Here is a 19,439-nt window from a genome sequence, read left to right on the forward strand (position 1 = left end):
AGAGATCTGATTTTCGGTTTGGAGTGTAGAAAGTAGTAGTTTAGCTAGATCTGCATTTCCTGTGGTCTGAAGCATGTTTTATGTTGGGAGTCTTCTTCTGCTGCCTAATTTTGGTATGACTGTGTATTAGGGTTGCCAGCAGAGGATAGTGGGTAGGGTTGCCACATCCAGGTTGGGAAACTCCTGGAGATTTTGGGGGTGGAGCTTGGAGAGGACAGGGACCTCAGCGGGATACCATGCCATAGAGTCCACTCTCTTGTTTCCCTGCATCCATTTTCTCCAGGGGATCTAGGAAACTGGGATCTAGGAAACTGGATGGCCCTCTGATCTAGCAGAGCAGTTCTTACAGGATTGTCATTAACTGATTGTCATCAGTCCACTACTCCAGTCCTCATTTATAATACTAGGTTGTTAACAGTGGACTGTGTTACCTGTAAAGGTTTGTATAAATCACTGAGTCTCGGTTGCAACAAGGGGATAATAACTTTCCACTATATTACCAATTTTCCATTTAAAAAGACCTGCACTGAAGAGGCATAAACTTAATCTTTGCGCTTTGTGTGAGTGACATTGTTTCAAAATCACTGCAAAACAAAGCAAAAATTCTGGGTTTCCCCGCTATATCCGGTGTCTTTTGCCGCATGGGTGTGTGAGAGAAAAAGAGGACTTTGATAGGCAGTCAAAGGAATAAATCCATGTAACACCTTTTATTGGAGGGTTAAATTACCACAAAACACTGTGCAAGCTTTTGAGCCCACCAGGACTCTTCATCAGGCTTGATGTTACAAGATTAAAAAAGACAGAAGGATGGAAAACAGATGCCATGGTGTACAATCTGATCTTTCAGGCTTCATCAGTGAGATGCTAGCAGGGCCACCATCCAGGTGGTGGCTGGAGATCTCCCGCAACTACAACTGATCTTTGGCGATACAAATCAGTTCCTCTGGAGATAATGGCTGCTTTGGCAATTGGACTCTATGGCACTGAAGTTCCTCCCCTCCCCAAACCCCGCCCCCCTCAGACTCCACCCCCAAAATCCCCAGGTATTTCTCAACCCGGAGCTAGCAACCTTATTTATTCCTGTGGTGTACAGCTACAACATGTTGCCAACCCCCAGGTACTAGCTGGCGATCTCCTGCTATTACAACTGATCTCCAGCCAATAGAGATCAGTTCACCTGGAGAAAATGGCTGCTTTGGCAATTGGACTCTATGGCACTGAAGTCCCTCCCCAAACCCCACCCTCCTCAGGCTCCGCCCCAAAAACCTCCCCCGAGTGGCGAAGAGGGACCTGGCAACCCTATCTCTGGGCCCCTTGGTTAAGTCAGTCGCTTGGACGAATTGTTAGTCCTGTCAGGTTTTGATCCTGTCAGTTTAGACCAGTGGTTCCCAAAGTGGACAGTACCACGCCCTGGGGGGCGGTGGGATTACCTAGGAGGGTGGCACTAAGAGGCAAGAGGGCAGCAGGGGGGCACTAGAGGTGGGCCCCTTCAACTGTGTTGTTCACTAATTTACAATAGATCAAGCTATGGCACCATGCAGGCAAATTTGGTGGAAACTTATCAGAATTTTTTCCCCCCAGACTTTAAAGAGGTGGAACCCCTGGATCAAGTTCATCAGTTTTGTTGAATAAATTTCAACTAAAAAGGAAGAAACTAGATTCCTTTAAATGTGGTGTTGAAGGAGAGTGTTACGGATTCCGTGGACTTCCAAAAAAACAAATCAGTGGGTTCTAGATCAAATCAAGCCTGAACTGACCCTAGAAGCTAAAATGACTCAACTGAGGCTGTCGTATTTTGGTCATGTCATGAGACGACAAGAGTCACTGGAAAAGACAGTCATGCCAGGAAAAGTGGGGGGCAGCAGGAAAAGAGGCAGACCCAACAAGAGATGGATTGACTCAATAAAGGAAGCCACGGCCTTCAATTTGAAAGACCTGAGCAAGGCTGTCAAAGACAGGATATTTTGGAGGACTTTCATTCATAGGGTCGCCATGAGTCGGAAGCGACTTGACGGCACTTAACACACACAAAAAAGTTTTAATTTGATTTTGAGTAGAGGGTGCAATTAATTGTTACGGTTTTGAAATGTTATTGTTATTATCTTCTTTAGTGCGTCATGCAGACCCCTATTTTGAAGAATGCTTTTCATAGGGTAGGGGGGGAGCGCTGGGGTTGAGTTTGTGGAACCAAGGGGGCGGTGGCCCGAAAAGTGTGGGGACCACTGGTTTAGACTCAGGGAAAACGCCCCACCGAGGCCCTGCGAACAAGGCCAACTCCGTGCTCCTGGAGGGCGGGGCTTTGTTATCGTTGTTCTCAGTCGCGTTTCGAGAGACCGGTTTCGCTCTAAGACTACATGTCCCAGCGTGCATTGCTGCTAAGCCCGAGACGGTTGAGGTTCCAAGGAAGCATGCTGGGAGTTGGTGTGCGCTTCCTCTCTTGCAGTGGCGAGGGCGGGAGTCGAGAAAGGTTGGCGCCGAGCGGGTGCCTGGGAGGCCTCCGTCGTCCCACGGCCCGAAACCGGATCTGTCGAGTTTAGGCCTCCCCCCCGCGCCACGCTGCCCTTGTTCTGGCCGGTCCGCGGCTTTGCGTGGTCCGTTATGCCTCGCGGGCGGGATCGGGTGGTGGCGCTGGCGGACATGGACTGTTTTTACATACAGGTGGAGCAGCGCCTGGAGCCCAGGCTGCGCGGCAAGCCGTGTGCCGTGGTCCAGTACAAGACGTGGAAAGGCGGCGGGTATGGACCGAAGCCAACGCTTTTCAACATTTGTTTTTTTTATATATATATATATGTGTATATATGTGTGTGTGTGTGTGTATAAACATTTTTATTGATTTTTAATAGTAAATGGGATACAGAAGGAAAGAAGGGCAAGGGAATGAGAAAAAGAAAAATAGATAAATACATAGATATTGTGCAGCATTAATATATCTAGTACTGCCCCCTTATAGAGTGTCATAATACATTTATATATATATATATATATATATATATATATATATAATATTTTTATTGATTTTTAATAGTAAATGGGATACAGAAGGAAAGAAGGGCAAGGGAATGAGAAAAATAAAAATAGATAAATAGATAAATACATAGATATTGTGCAGTATTAATATATCTAGTACTGCCCCTTTATAGAGTGTCATAATACATTAACTTATATATATATATATATATATATATATATATATATATATATATATATATATATATATATATATATATATAAATAAATATTTTTATTGATTTTTAATAGTAAATGGGATACAGAAGGAAAGAAGGGCAAGGGAATGAGAAAAAGATAAATAGATAAATACATAGATATTGTGCAGTATTAATATATCTAGTACTGCCCCCTTATAGAGTGTCATAATACATTAACTTATTAACTAATTGGGTTTGATCTCAAGTGTGAATCTGCCGAGTCTTATAAGGTTTTATTGTTATTTTTTGGTTTTAATGTATTCATAGAAGGATTTCCATTTGTCTCTATTTTGTTTTTGAGTCTCTTTCTGTAGTGTTTCAGTTAATTGTGCCATTGTTATGTATTCGTATGCTTTATCAACATTTTTTTATTTTGATGTTTCAGTTCTGGCCCCCCCCCCCACTTTCATCCTCACAACAACCCGGTCAGGTAGGTTAGGTCAAACACATGAAACTGCCTTCTACTGAATCAGACCCTTGGTCCATCAAAGTCAGTGTTGTCTGCTCAGACTGGCAGAGGCTCTCCAGGGTCTCAGGCAGAGAAAGGTCTTTCACATCACCTACTTGCCTAGTCTGCCCTGATCTTGTCAGAAGCTAAGCAGGGTCAGCCCTGGTTAGTTTTTGGATGGGAGACCACCAAGCAATACCAGGGTTGCTGTGCAGAGGAAGGCACTGGCAAACCACCTCTGTTAGTCTCTTGCCATGAAAACCCCCCAAAAAGGGGTCGCCATAAGTCGGCTGCGACTTGACGGCACTTTGCACACACACTTGCCTAGTCCCTTTAAGTGAAGATGCCAGGGACTGAACCTGGGACCTTCTGCATGCCAAGCAGATGCTCTACCACTGAGCTGCTGCCCCTCCCCATTGAGAGAGTGACTCGCCCATTAGTTATCCACTGAGCTTTGTGGCAGAGGAGAGATTTGAACCCCAATCTCTGCTGTTGGAGTTCAGCACTCTAACCACTACGCATACTGGTTCTTAGTGAACACCTGTAAATAGCAACCGGGGGGGGGGGGAATGTAGAGTGTGCTTCTGTGACCTTCGGAGTCAGTGTTGTAGAGTTTTGGACTTTGTTCAAATCCCCACTCAGTCAAGAATAATACTGGGTAATCTGTCAAGCCTCCCTCCCAGAGTATGGAGGGGGGAAAGAGATTGCTTCTCAAATGAAGGGTAGGATAAAGTGATATTTTTAATGCAGTGTTTTGTCATGCTCCTAGTTCATGCCTTTTGTGCTTTTGAAGAGCGAGCTGTGTAAACCTAACTCTTATTGCATTGTTTATTGGAGGTTTTTGCTGCCTGATTAAATTGCTTTTCATAATTTGTGATCCTCATATACTCTTAGCGAGAAAGGTGGGCTATACATGAAAATAATAATCTTCAATCTCCGTTCTCCCCACCCCCAGATCAATACTAGGGCCTTGACACAGTGAAATGATTTTGTTCCAGTGCTTCTGCTTAAAATGTATTGCTGGCTTTTCTTAAGACGGCAAAACCAAAGCCCAGTATAATGAAATCCACTTCTCATAAGAAATCATACTGCTGTCAATTTCTTGTGCCCCAGTACAATCCTAACGTTTCATAAACTGTTTCCCAAAGGTAGATAAATCATAGTCTTCCCACCAGCCTCTGACATCCTCCAAAATTTTAGTAATGAGTGAATCTTCTTCCTATGGTGGATAAACATGGGCTCTGGCAAGAAAAAAGTTCTCATTACTCCTGATTATAGATGGTAGTTTGTTTGCTTACAGAGCAGCAGCTGCCAGAGGGTGGGTTGTTTATTTTGAGCTATGCTAATTGGTTAAAATTCTGTTGCCTGATGCTAAACAGGAAATGTACTGAAAAGCTGTGTTGTGTGTGCCTTCTCCCATCAATCACTGGCTAATATTTTCATCTTTGACTCAGGATAATTGCTGTGAGCTATGAAGCTCGTGCTTTTGGAGTTACCAGGAACATGTGGGCTGCTGATGCCAAGAAGCTGTGCCCAGACCTTCTGTTAGCTCGCGTGCCAGAGGCTCATGGCAAAGCAGATCTCACTAAGTAAGTCCTGGGATTGATGCTGTCTTGTAGCTTCTCTTGTGAAATAATTATATGTGGTTCTTGGTTTTTATCTCACTGCGAACACTTGTGGAATATAACAGTATTCAGTGTAGTTGCTGATCATTGTACTTGTTTATAAGATTGGGGCTTAGGTCTTCTTTCAGGAAAGGTTTGGGCAATGTTGTTGACTTTCCAAATCTAGATGCAGATTATTTATTATGAAAATATGAAGCTGCAACATACTATCAGGCTATTGCTCAATGTACTCAAGCTCTGTCTGCTCTGAACATTTAACTGATGATACCAGAGATGGACAGGAGCCCAGTGGCGCAGAGTGGTAAGCTGCAGTACTGCAGTCCAAGCTCTGCTCACGACCTGAGTTCGATCCCAACGGATCAAGGTTGACTCAGCTTTCCAACCTTCCAAGGTTGGTAAAATGAGTACCCAGCTTGCTGGGGGTAAAGGGAAGATGACTGGGGAAGGCACTGGCAAACCACCCCATAAATAAAGTCTGCCTAGTAAACGTCGGGATGTGACGTCACCCCATGAGTCAGAAATGACCCGGTGCTTGCACAGGGGACCTTTACCTTTACCAGAGATGGAAATGTGGAACTTCTGTATGCAATATTGCTATCCTGCCATTAACCTAAGCCGTTTCTCTTGCCCAGCATTTACCTCTCTAGGATTAAAATGTACAGATTTTTACAGCTTTTTGCAAACTGGATCAAGTCCAGTTGTTCACACTGTTCGCTATGTTCAGTTTCTGGGTATATCGACAGTGGATAATATAGGGATCTTTACTAAGATAAGTAACTTCACTGAAGCTTGTCCATTACCTGTATTAGAAACAACATGGGTACTCCATGTGTGCTGCCTTGAGTTCCATGATGGAAGAAAGTTGGGATGTAATAAATAAAAACAATCGGATATATTTGATTTAACGATGATGGTTGATAAGGACAGGTAATGAGATTATCAGGGCATTCTCTTGTGTTCTCCCTCCAAAGGTACCGAGAAGCAAGTGCTGAGGTGATGGAAGTGATGTCACGCTTCGCAGTGATTGAGCGTGCCAGCATTGATGAGGCCTACATGGACCTAACTAATGCTGTGCAGGAAAGGCTTCAGAAGATGCAAGGGCAGCCTGTTGCAGCAGAACAGTTGGCAACTACCTATATCCAGGGATTGCCAGAGACCTCTGCAGCAGAAGAGGAAACAAACAGCAAAGGTATTGCATAGTGTCGATCTTTCTACTTCCCTTGCCCCATTTCATTTTCCATTTTCCCCTGCTTGGATTCTGTCTTGTGTTAGGAACAGCTAACAATTGTGTGCCTGTGGAAGAGCATGGTAAAGGTATGTAAATAATTCCAAAAAATCAGATTGATTTATATGTTCCCCCAGGGACATGAAAAAGTACAATAGGGTAGAAGTCTTAACAATGCGATTGTGACAAGCCAGCATGGCCTTGGGAAGGGATGGGTATGGCGGTGCAGTGTTTGCTGCCAGTTCTTTGAACCACAAATTATAACACGCAGCCGTTGGTGAACACAGAAGTATCCATGCCATGTTTGGTCATTTTCGATACAGTTCTTGGGGCCACTTATACATTTAGAAAGACCAGTAAAGTTCAGATGAATTCGGCCTCCAGGGGTTGCTAAGGGGAAACATAAGGCTGCCTCCTGGCCTTCAGGTAAGAGAAGAGTAGGGTTTCGCCACTGAAAGGCCAATATTATGGAGTAACAGGTGATTAGAATAATGGCAAAGTGAATGATGATTGAGATTGAGGTATTAATTGCTCAAGCTTTTGCAGCATTTTTCTATGTAAAACTCATTGCCTCTATTATCTTCAGTTCGCTTATAAAGTTTGGCATTAGTTTAAGCCATCCTGAATATATGTGAGGGTGAGTGCTATACAAAAGAATGTGGTGGCAGGCCTTCAGCCATATTATTCATATTATTATTGTTCATATGAACACTCTTGTTGCTAATCCTGCGTATTCTTTCAAGGATGAACCGTATAGGACTTTCTCCTTGAATCAGCTGTACGCAAGGGTATTGGTTAAACTCACACACTGGATTAATCCAGTCTTGAAGACTTGCTTTAAAGGAACTGCATCCCAAAGCCACAAACCACACAAGCTCATTTGAGCAAGGTTGGTTTAATTGGGTGCTTTCTAACATCCTCTTTCTACAGATTCTCTACAGCATTGCCTCTTTTTCTCTCTCTTTCTCCTGTAGTTCTCCAGCCTTGTTATTTAGCCATGACAACTATTGTTCTTTCAGGCAAGGTGGATTAGAGATGCTTCATTTGTTGTGTTTTGTGTCTCTTCTAGAAGAACTACGGCAACATGGCTTGTGCCAGTGGCTTGAGTTGCTGCCTTTTGGAGATCCTGGCAATCCTGAGCTGCAGTTGACTGTGGGAGCAGTAATTATGGAAGAAATGAGGGCAGCTGTAGAGTCTGTCACTGGATTTAGGTGCTCAGTTGGAATTTCTCACAACAAGGTACAAGCGAGATGAGTAGCCTCTTTTGTTTTGAGCTTGGCACAATTAAATGCATGTAATGACCTTGGTCAATATCAGACAACATCTGATCATTACCGTGACACTGCCTAGTAAATATAAGAGGGAGGATGACAACAGGGTAAACACTTAACCATTATAGCTTTAATATTTGCGGCTGTCTAACTTGGGTAGAAAGTTCTCTTTTGAATAACTGGTTTCCTTCTCCAGGAAGTGATATAGATGATAGGACAATGAGAGGACTTCAATATTCAAATCCCCTCTGTGTTAGCAGGAATGCACATTTAGGTATGAACACAGATGAGAGGCTAGCCAGCTAAATTATCCAGTAGTTTCTACCTGGTTGGATTATGCTTGTGTGAAAGGCAAACTGTAAGTGGCAGTCATTGAAAAAGACAGCCAGCTGTAATGAACTCATTCTGATTTTAATCATTGTAGCCCCACATATGCAATGCCTTATTTTCATATTTTGATTTGTTAGAACACTGTGGGCATGGTTTAAAATTCAATAAATGCCTTTGATTTGCAAGAGTCTAATGAAGATAGCTAGCTTTTCAAATAGCTACTATTTAAATTATGGAGAAGTTTAGAAACTTGAGCTGCTAGTATTTCAATTGGTGCCTATGTCTTATTTTCTGTTTTTTCTTCTGAAGTAGTGCTCTGGAATACCCATAAATGTGGAAAACCAAGATCCTTAATTGGCTATTTTCTTTTTCTAGGTATTAGCAAAACTGGCCTGTGGCCTCAACAAGCCTAATCGGCAGACTCTGGTATCACAGGGTTCTGTCTCTGAGCTGTTCAGCAAGATGCCAATCAGCAGCATGTAAGTATGTGTGAGTCTCCATCTACAAACCTCATGTGAGATAGCATCTGTGAGCTGCAGAACTAACATTTACCTTTATTATGTTACATGTTGGCTGTTTTCTGTAAAATAAATAGAGAGACCAGTGATTGCCAAGTTATAGCGATCAAAAGGTTGGAAAGATCACTAACAAGGTATTAGAACTGGAGATACAGCTGGGAAAATACTGAAGCAGCAGCTTCATGTTTGTAGGAGGCAGAATGAAGCCTATGAATATTGCAACTTTTTAAAGCCCTTGGTAAGCCGATTCTGTGATTGGTTCTCGTAGGTTATCCGGGCTGTGTAACCGTGGTCTTGGTATTTTCTTTCCTGACGTTTCGCCAGCAGCTGTGGCCAGCATCTTCAGAGGAGTAACACTGAAGGATGGTGTCTCTCAGTGTCAAGTGTGTAGGAAGAGTAATATATAGTCAGAAAGGGGTTGGGTTTGAGCTGAATCATTGTCCTGCAAAAAGTAACAAAGGTAATGTGCTAACCATTGTCCTGTAAGTATCAAGATAATGTGCTAATGAGGGTGTGGTATGTTAATATGGAACCATTGTATCCTGAAGTGATCTATTAATGTGTGAAATCCAAAGCTAATCTGCATGGCTATTGTTGACTGTAGTCTTTGTTAGTCTGGAGGTTTTCAAGACAGGAAGCCACGGATAACAGCCCGGATAACCTACGAGAACCAATGAACTCTTACCGTGAAAGCCTTCAACAATATTTCGATTCTGTAATGTTTTCCAGCCCTGTTTACAAGAGCAGGTAGATTCCAAACAATATGTGATAGAGTGTAATATCTGTCTAGCTCTTCTTTTGCATCTAGTGGCATAGGCAGAGATGAAGAACTTCCCATTCAGCTGCAACCCACTCATGGCAATCCCATCCTAGAGGCATTCCAGGCAAGAGACAAGCAGAGGTGGTTTGCCCTCTGCATAGCAGCCAGTCTTCCCAGGTGGTGTCTTATCCAAGAATAGGCAGAGAAGATGCTATTTGTTTCTATGTTTAACTGATGTCTTATAAAACCAAATTTTACATCCCTCTGTCTCTTGTCTCTGTATGCCTACTGCTAGGAAGTATATAGGAACTGGTATCTGAACACTTTCCCCCATGTGACTCCCCTTCTCCTCCTCCACATAGCCGCAGCCTTGGAGGGAAGCTAGGTGCCTCCATCACTGAACTGCTGGGAGTGGAATACATAGGGCAGTTGATCCAGTTCAGTGAATCACAGCTTCAGACACACTTCGGAGATAAGACTGGGTAAGTCTGGATTCTGGTTTCTGTATAAAATTTGGTTGATCATGTGGTTGCTCAGTATGAGGCAAAGAAAGGCACTGCCAATGTTGTTATTGTATATCTTATAAGATTATATTATACACAGGTTAAAATATGCAACTTTAGTGAAAAATTTCAACTGACAGTAAAATTTCAAGAAACTAATAACAGCCAAGTATTTTCCTGATCTTACAAGCTTTACTGCATGGCAGGAAAATGCTGTCGAGACTCACTCCTGATATTTTTTGGCTGCTGTCGCTAACTAGGCTGTATTGTAAATTATATATCTGGCCAAGTTAAAGAAAAAAAAAGGAAGATATCAGTATTCCGTATAGAAATGAAACTAGAATTCTAATTAATGAACCTCTACCAGAAAAAACTGAAATTGTGAAAGGAACAAGGGTGCCCAATATCACCAATCTTCTTTATTTTTGTAATTGAAATCTTAGCAACAAGAATGAGGCAAGATGCAAGAATCTCTGGAATAAAAAAAGATAAAGACTAATATAAAATGAAAAGTTATGTGGACAATCAGTAACCAAACCAAATACCTCATTAAAATATACAATAGAGCAAATAGATATGGAATATATTCTGGATACAAACTGAATAAAAAGAAGACAAAATTAATGTTGGTAACAGCAACCAAAAAGGGGAGGAGATAGAAAAAATAATAGATTGTGTTGTCACTAAAAAAAAATAATCTTGATGTAAATGTAACAGGGAATAATGACAACCTATTCAAAGATACTTTATCAAAAAGTCTAGGCAAGTATCAATGAAGATATAAAAAGGTGGCAGATGTTAAGAATTTCATGGATGGGAAGAATTTTTACAGTCAAATATATTACCAAGGCTGATTTTTCTGTTCCAAATGCTGCCAATTTATATAGAGGAAAAGACTTTTTAAAATGGCGAAAATATTCAGTGGCTACTATATCATCAAATGGCTTCAATTATGAAAGAACAGATAACAAAAGAAGAAGGCTGTTTAAGTGAGAAGACGCCTTAGGGACGATTAATTACTGGAGATTTAAGACACTTATTGGGGAAAATTTGTAAATTATTATAATTTGAAACTGAAACAGAGCAAGTTAAAGACTGCATGATAAAATGAAGAATTTTGGAGGAAATATAAATATGAGTCAGTGGGAGAACTTATGGTCTAAACTTGAAATCAAGTTCACGGACTGCCGAACATAGAGAGAACTTGTATAAAATGTTTATTGGATGGTACATTACTCGTCAAGATCTAGTAAAAGCTAACAAAGATTTTAATAGGGAATGTTGGAAATGCCAAAGTATAGATGCAACATTTTATCATATATGGTGGACTTGTAAGAAGGCAAAAAAATTTGTATAATAATATGTGATGAAATGCAAAAAATATTGAAAGTTAAGTTTCCGTTGGTTCAAAAAATATGCTATTGAAGACATTGCCAAAGATAAAAAAATAATTTAAGTACAGTGATATCGAAAAGAGTAGTATATGCAGGAAAGTGGAAAGCAGAGAAATATCCAGATTTGAATGAATGGATAAATAAATTAAATGAATATGCAACTTTGGCAAAGTTAACATCATTAATACATAATAGACAAATTTATGAATTTAAAGAAAAATGGAATATGTTTTAATTATGTAGCTAAGAAATCATAGATAAAATCTAATAGATGTTTAAGAACAGTAAACATATATTATAAAAAATGAAAATATAATGATGAGCTAGAGAAGTCAAAGTAGTTGATAATTGAAGGATAATTTCACATTAGTTGCAGTATAATGTAATTGATTTATTGAATTTGTTTTTATGTTTATGTTAGTATGTGTAGTGTTGAAAAATAAGAAATTATTAAGAAAAAGAAACGAAACTTCTTTGCATGAGAAGCACTTCTTTCTGGGATCTTGTACAGAGGATAGTACAAGACGTAGTGGATTACAGCCTTGTTTGTCTTGTAGCCACATAAAAATAGATGTTGGTCTGCTGGGATAATTTTTCCATATTCTTCACATGATATCCACCTTGTCCCTTGCTATATCCTTGTTACTGAATTCCAAGAAACTAGTTAATATCTGGTTAAGGCAAATCAAACATAAAAGGGAAATATTCAGCTTCTATGCGAATAGTATCAGGATTCCCACCCACCCCTAAGATATAAGCAAGGTTACGTAGTTGGAAAATGTCCATTGAGAAAAATGATTCATTGATTTGCTCTAGTAAAGAGTGCACGAGGTTCTAGTTCTGCATACATCCTTTGTGAACTGCAGCTCAGGTTGAGAATATTTGCCAATACACATTAACTGTCTAGGTTGTTTTTGTTTTTTGTGTAATTCAGGAATCTGTGGGTGAAAGAGTTTATACAAAGAAGTTCTCCTTTTGCCCTGCATGCATGTCGTTTAAGATCTAACTTTTGTGTTAGTTACTGTTCTTAATTGAATAATATGGAACTGACAGGTACTTGGAGAAATGCAAAGTGTATAGATTGGTGGTGTCTGCATGGAAAATATTATTTTCCTAACTCAGATTTCTGTATGTGATTTATAGCTCCTGGTTGTATGACTTATGTCGAGGGATTGAGCATGAACCTGTAAAACCTAGACAATTACCAAAATCCATTGGCTGCAGTAAGAACTTTCGTGGAAAAACAGCATTGATTACTCAGAGGCAGGTAAGTGATTGTGAAGAGGACAGAATTCAGTCTGTTTTGAACAGTAATCAGAACTGGGAAACAGTTTGAATACTGTTGTTTCCTTTCTCTGGTTCAAATATCCCAAGGGCTGTTTCTTACCATGTCAGATGCTTTGTTCCAGATAGCCACGAAAGGGGCTCTTGGATGTGCCCTAGAGAGCCCCTTCAATGGGAGGGAAACTCTTCATGCCCTCCTGTAAAACACTAACCCGTTAGATAATGTAGCAGAGAAGCAGTTGGCCCATGGGCTGCATGTTGCTGGTAACTGAAATCTTTGTTCCTTTTTGCTTTCCAAGCACACAATGTTTTGCCCTGGTTGTCTCTGCAACATGTTGTATTTTTGTTGGATCCTTGGCAGTATCTCCGGTGGATTTGAAAGATTTACATTTTGAGTGTGTGTTTCCAGCCAATTGAAGCCATGCATGATGGTTCATTTCATGTTTTGGTCTGATTTATGGTAGCAGCATATTGAGCAATGGGTTAAGACAATAACACATGCTGTTTGTAGGTGCAACATTGGCTGCTGCAGCTGGCCTTGGAGCTGGAGGAGAGGCTTAACAAGGACCGAGAACAAGTAAGTAGGAGAAGAGGCCCTCGAAGCTTCCAGATTACGGCAGCCTGACTATTGCCAGGAACATACGTTGCCCATTTTGAAACAGCTACATTGGCTGCCAGTCTGTTTCCAAGTTCAATTCAGGTGCCGGTTATGACCTTTATAAAGCCCTTCACAACCTGGAACTCATATATATGAAGGATGGGCTCCTTCCATATGTCTCTGTGCACCAACTATGGTATTCAGGCAGCCATTTGTTGGCTATCTCACCAGTTAGAGTGGCCCATCTGTCATCAACCAGAGCCTGGGCCTTTTCCATCATGGCGCCTGCTCTGTGGAGATGGCTTCCTGAAGAGGTGAGGGGGGTCCGCCTCCTTGGAGATCTTCAGGAGGTGCTGCAAGGCCTGCCTATTTGCCAAAGCTTTTGAGAGAGTCTGAATTGGCAGGTATCTTTTGAGGGAAGGAGGAGGGAGAGTTTTGGGGCTAGTTATTTCATTCTTGCTTTGAAACGGAAAATGTTTTTAACTGTTGTAAGCTGCTTTGAACCATGAGGAAAGGCAAGATATAAATGTTTTAATAAATAAAATTTATTTATTTTATTATTTCCATTTGTTACCCGCTCTCCCCGGCCAAAGCCAGGCTCAGAGTGGCTTACAGAATTTAAAAGTCATATTAATCAATTAAAACATTAAAACATTTTAAAATAGCCCTATAACATATCATATAATCATTATACTAAATTACCTAGACGCCTCTAACACACAAATCATAATACAACAAACTTCAGCTAGGCGAGCAGATGGAAGGCACCAGATGGAATATTTACCGCAGTAAATATATTACTTTCCCTTCTATCCCAGATGCTCTGCCGCAGGTGGTAGTCCTTTAACTTAACATGTTTCCCTTTTCAACTAAATGACCTTGGGTGCAGCACTTGGCATTTCTTAAATGTAGTTCAGGTGCATCAATGCAGACAGTGCATTCTCTCCAGAACAAACATAGCAAACTTGATGCAATGACTATGGTGTTGGGTTTAGATGTAGGAAAAAACACTCATATACATGTTTTGCCTCAAAACATGAGGGGATGAACCTGGCCATATCTTCTTCATATAATTATTTTAATGGGAAAAATCCTGTTATGCCACACTGAGGGCTGTGGAAGAAGGGCTGAATGTTACAAGATAAACACCAGTTCAGGATATGGGCAAGCTCTTTCTTTCTTTCTCCTTCTCTGGGCACTAGTTATTTGGATTCCCTTGCAGTGTAGAGAGAGCAGCTAATGAGCTGCAGGGGCAAATTTGATTGTGAACTGAAAAAGTTGTATCAAATGCCCCTACATTTTTTGCTGTAGTAGAACAAACAGAAAGATCTGTGGAGTTACAATCTACTATCAGGTTCTGGGGTTCTTGATGTATTTTGTCAGAATACCTGTCTTTTTCTCCCAACAGAACAACCGGGTAGCTAAACAGCTGAGTGTTGGGATCCGTCTGCAGGGTGGAAAACATGCTAGTGGCCTCTCCCGTTGCTGTGCCCTGTCCCATTATGATTCTCAGAAAATCAGCAGAGACGCATTTGCGGTCATCCAGAATTACAATACAGCTGGAGGCCAGCAGACTGCATGGTGAGAATGTCCCCTCCTGAATGCAGGAAAGAACTACTGTAGAGGGAAGAGTTAGGTTTTATCCCTGCTACTGGCCTGTAAACCACAGTTTGTGCCAAACTGAATGAAAAGCAAAATGATGTTCAACAGAGCTGGATAGCCAAATCTCAAGTCAGAAAGAGAGCATTCTCTCTTTCATATGTAAGACGAACAAAGACGATTTCCATGAGCATACATTAGAGGTCCTGCAGAAGATGCATGCTAAGAAACTGGTAGTATATTGTGAAGTATATGAGAGAGCAAAGGCTATGGGTTAATTTAGTTAAATAGGAAATAGTCAGAGGTGTTTGTTGTCCCAGAGGTACTTAATATAACTAATGTTAAGGAAGGTCTCTCAATACAAAAGCTAACAGTTGGTGAAATTATTGTGGGAAGGAGCCCAATGATAGTTTGATCCTTGGGACAGCATCTGCCTTGCCTGTTGAATCATTAAACAACTGTGTTCTGAAAAGCTTCCTACTTTGGAATGTTTGCTAATCTGGCTATGTTTTTAGGTCTCCTCCAATCACACTTCTCCAACTCTCTGCAAGCAAGTTTTCAGAGGTTACCGCAGCATCCTCTGTTGACATTACTACCTTCCTGAGTACAGACAGCAAGTATACCCGGCCCATTAGTATCACTGCAACTAGCCCAAAGACCAAGTCTCTTGGAAGCCCCAAAAAGGAGACCAGCAAGGCTGTGAATGCGATTCAGATTCTCTTTCAGAGAGCAGAAGAAAGGAAACAAGCTCAAGCTGCAGCTGCGTCCTCTCCTCCTGATGTTACTAATGCAAAGACAATATCATCAGTCGCGTCCGCATCATGTCACAAAGAATTAATTCCCATCAACAGGCAGAGTCCAAATGATCTTCTGGAACAAAGCATCACCGGTAGGAACTCTGACTCGCAGGACCAGCCCTCTGGAGAACAGTCTCTGTGCAGCTCCGATGCAGGACCTGTGGAGACCCCTTTACTCAGTCAAGTTAACACTGCACTGGTAAAAGCAGAGGTGCTCAAGGCCTCTTCGGAGCAACCCGACCTGTGGCAAGAAAAGAGTGTGCCGCTTGCTGCTGGATTTTCCCAAGAGGAAGCTGAGAGTGGAACTCCGCACACCGTTTCTGGGGACCAAATCTTGTGTGAAAAGTGTAACCAAGAGGTGCTGGTGTGGGAGTACCCGGAACATTTAGACTATCACTTTGCTGTGGAGCTGCAGAACACCCTCTCGGGACCCAGCTCTGTCAGGCTACCTGGGGCTGTTAGCAGTTCTCCGATTAAGGGCAAAAGTAAACCAAGGACCCCCACAGCCTCCAGTGCCAAACGGGCGAGGAAAGACATCACTGGGACTCTGGATTCATTTTTTAAGTGTCTGCCTCCTTAGACTGAAGTTCACCTGGACAGCTGAAGCCTTATCTCAGAGAAAAGAAGGTGAAACTTTTAATCCTGTTGTCTTTTTAAAATATGCCTAATTATTCCCAACTGGTGCTCTTGAGAGCTGCAGGAACTGCTGAAGGTGGTTGAAAAACAGCACTTGCTCGACCATCTGCAGCTCCTTTTGTTACCTTAACTGCAGCTTAAGGTGGTATCAGGGTGTAGTGGCAAGCTGCCGCTCAAGGGATGCTACATTCTTATTATTGCTCTCTGACTAGCTGGCTGATTGCTATTTTAATGCCCGTCTCATAATTAATTTTTATGATGGAGTACAATAAATGCTGTTCTTAAATTCGCTATGGTTTGCTGATGATCTTGAAAGCAGCTGGGTCCAGACTGCCCAGCGACTCTGTGGAAGAAATCAAAGTGTTGGTTCACTCTCATTTCACCAGCTTGGCTACTGCAAGAATATAGATTCTCTGATAGATTATAAGTGTTGCATTAGGCCGTGTATTGTCTACAGTAATTGGCAAAAGCTCGTCAGGTGTTGCTGTGCTATATTCAACTGGACATGCCAGGCGTTGGACTGATGACCTGCATATTCAAGAATGCAAATTATCACTGAGGTCTTGTTCCACAGGTGGACCTGTTAGTTTGTTGCTGCAAAATGAAACAGAAGTGCAGTGGCACCTTAGGGCTGGTGGGGGTGGAAAGTGCTGTCAAGTCCCAGCCAACTTATGACAACCCCATCGGGTTTTTCAAGGCAAGAGATGTTCACAAGTTGTTTGCCATTGCCTTCCTCTGCAGAGAGACCCTGGACTTCCTTGGTGGTCACCCATCCAAATGCTAAGCAGGCCTGACTCAGCTTTCAAAATCTGACAAGATAAGGCTAGCCTGGGCCATCCAGGTCAGGGCAGTGGCACCTTACAGCATGGTGTAGTGGTTAAGAGTGGTGGTTTGGAGCAGTGGACTCTGATTTGGAGAACTGGGTTTGATTCCCCACATGAGCGGCGGAGGCTAATCTGGTGAACCAGGTTGGTTTCCCCACTCTTACACATAAGGCCAGCTGGGTGATGCTGGGCTAGTCACAGCTCTGCTAGAGCTCTCTCAGCCCCACCTACCTCACAGGGTGTCTGTTGTGGGGAGGGAAGGCGATTGTAAGCCGGTTTGATTCTCCCTTAAGTGGTAGAGAAAGTCGGCATATAAAACCAATTCTTCTAGTTGTTAATTCTCCAAGCATCTGTTGATGAGCTGTAATTCACAGTAACCTATACTGGAATAAATGTCTTTTAATGTGCCACTGGACATCACTGCCTGTTATGTTCCTTCTTGCCTCTGTTCTGAAGGAGTACCTGCTTCTGCTGCAGTCAGCATTGCTCTTCTTTTGGAACTAAAAGTGGTTGTTTCAGTTTGCCTTTATTAAAACTGAGTTAAATCCCTGGGACAGTAGACTGGCATTGTGAAGACCTCTTGGACACTTGGCAGAAACAACTATCTGTTCACTACTTTCAGAAAGTCTCCTTTAATTTGGTATGTCAAGTAAAAAGTCAGTGACACTTGTGATGTAGCTAAAATACATTTGTGATACATAGATAGGGTTGGATCCTATTATCTTGGGTGCTGTGGAACACAGGCAGGATGGTGCTGCTGCAGTCATCTTGTTTGGGGGCTTCCTAAAGGCACCCGGTTGCCACTGTGTGAGCAGACTGCTCGACTTGATGGGCTTTGGTCTGATCCAGCAGGACTTTTCTTATGTTCTTATGATCCAGACTATATTTTTCATTGCTGAAATGGAACTTTCCTGCCCCTTCCCCTACAGCCGCCTGTTCTTCATGAAATACTGCAGCTTGAGATAGGAGACCCTGAGGAAGGACTGCAGCAGGAAAGGAAAATAGGTTCTAGGGCAGTGGTCGGCAAACCGCGGCTCCTTGGCCCCTTGAATGCGGCTCTCCCCGGGCCCAGGGCAGCCGCAGTTCCTGGTCCAACCAACCGCTGGCGGGATCCCGCCAGCCAGGAAGCCGGCTCCCCACCCCCCGTCCGTCGGCTCAGCGGCCCCTCCGCACCCCTGTGCCCAGCCAGGCAGAGGCGCCGTGCTCCAGTGCTCCCCAGGCGGGAGGAGCCAGCAGGCGAGTGGGAGGCGGTGCCCCCCTCCCCGGCCTCCCCTCCTCTCTCTCTCCGGCGGGGAGAGGCGGCAGCCGGCTGCCCAGGCTGCTGCTGCAAGCGGGGGAGGCAGGCTCTACCTCGCGCTGGGCAGGAGTGGGCTGCGCGCCCCATGCGCTCCCGCCACCGCCCAGCCGGCCCGGGAAGGAGGGGAGGGCGGCGGCAGTGGGACGCGGGGGAATCCCTCCCGGAGGCTGACTCCATCGGCTGGGGGTGGGGGTCAGGCACGATGGATTTTGATGGACCAAGGGTCTGATTCAGTATAAGGCAGCTTCATGTGAGTGCAATTGGGGGGGTGTGTCCCTGAATCTCTCCTCTCATTGGATCTTTCAAGCCGACCGCCTGCCAGTGCCCAGCGCCGGGAGGGCGGGGGCGGCGGGGGGGCCTCCAAGGGTTGGGCAGCCAGCCTCGGTTGCTGTTTTATTTGGGGGGGGGGGCTTGGGAACCGGGAAGGGGGGGAAGTCTGCCCTTGCACCGTTTGGGAGGGGCTGTGGGTCAGTGGTGGAGCATCTGCTTGGCATGCAGAAGGTCCCAGGTTCAATCCCCGGCATCTCCAGTTAAAGGGACAAGCAAGTAGGACAGTGGCTCTCAAAAGAAATCTCAATCGTTGTACTGTTGATATTTGGCTCTGTTGACTAATGAATTTGCCGACCACTGTTCTAGGGTAGTTACCAGATTTCTGCATACATAGCACTTCAGGCCGGCAAACTGAAATCCAGTTGTAGATTACTGTTTGTCTACATTTTTAAAAACCCTGTAATTATACTGGCACTTAGCTATACTTTTTTGGTTGATAGAGTTGCCAATAGCCTGGAGAAAAATGTTTCTTGCCCTTTTAAGAGGTTTAATGGCATGCTATTTAGCAGGTGATGCTAACTTATCTCCATGCCATGAAACGCTTCATCTGCCCATTTCCACACAAACTCTATCCATGAGGTAGGGCATTTTTTTACACCAGGATGTTGGAAACCCTAGTAGTGATCTATGTTGGGGCCATTCATAAATTGAATACATTTCAAGGGAAATGCCTCAATTCTGAAGCATGGATTATTTTCAGCTGAAAGAGCTAAGATCAGGAGCTCTTACTCCAGCAACACATAAGTAGGGCAGCGGATTAAGCTAATGTGATGATCCTCAGATGATGGATTAAG

General features: G+C 43.1%; 1 protein-coding gene across 1 annotated transcript; it reads left to right on the forward strand.

Annotated features, from left to right (window-relative positions):
* The first annotated feature begins 2,590 nt into the window (after nt 1-2,590).
* POLH (DNA polymerase eta) lies at nt 2,591-16,138 on the forward strand. The gene is made up of 10 exons (XM_056852981.1): nt 2,591-2,735; nt 5,109-5,243; nt 6,251-6,468; nt 7,574-7,743; nt 8,481-8,584; nt 9,746-9,865; nt 12,424-12,547; nt 13,076-13,141; nt 14,571-14,743; nt 15,277-16,138. The coding sequence occupies exons 1-10, from the start codon at nt 2,599-2,601 to the stop codon at nt 16,136-16,138; spliced, it is 2,109 nt and encodes a 702-aa protein (XP_056708959.1). The 5' UTR covers nt 2,591-2,598.
* The last annotated feature ends 3,301 nt before the right edge of the window (nt 16,139-19,439 follow it).

Source organism: Euleptes europaea, chromosome 7 (genome assembly GCF_029931775.1).
Source record: "Euleptes europaea isolate rEulEur1 chromosome 7, rEulEur1.hap1, whole genome shotgun sequence".
Lineage (NCBI taxonomy): Eukaryota > Metazoa > Chordata > Lepidosauria > Squamata > Sphaerodactylidae > Euleptes > Euleptes europaea.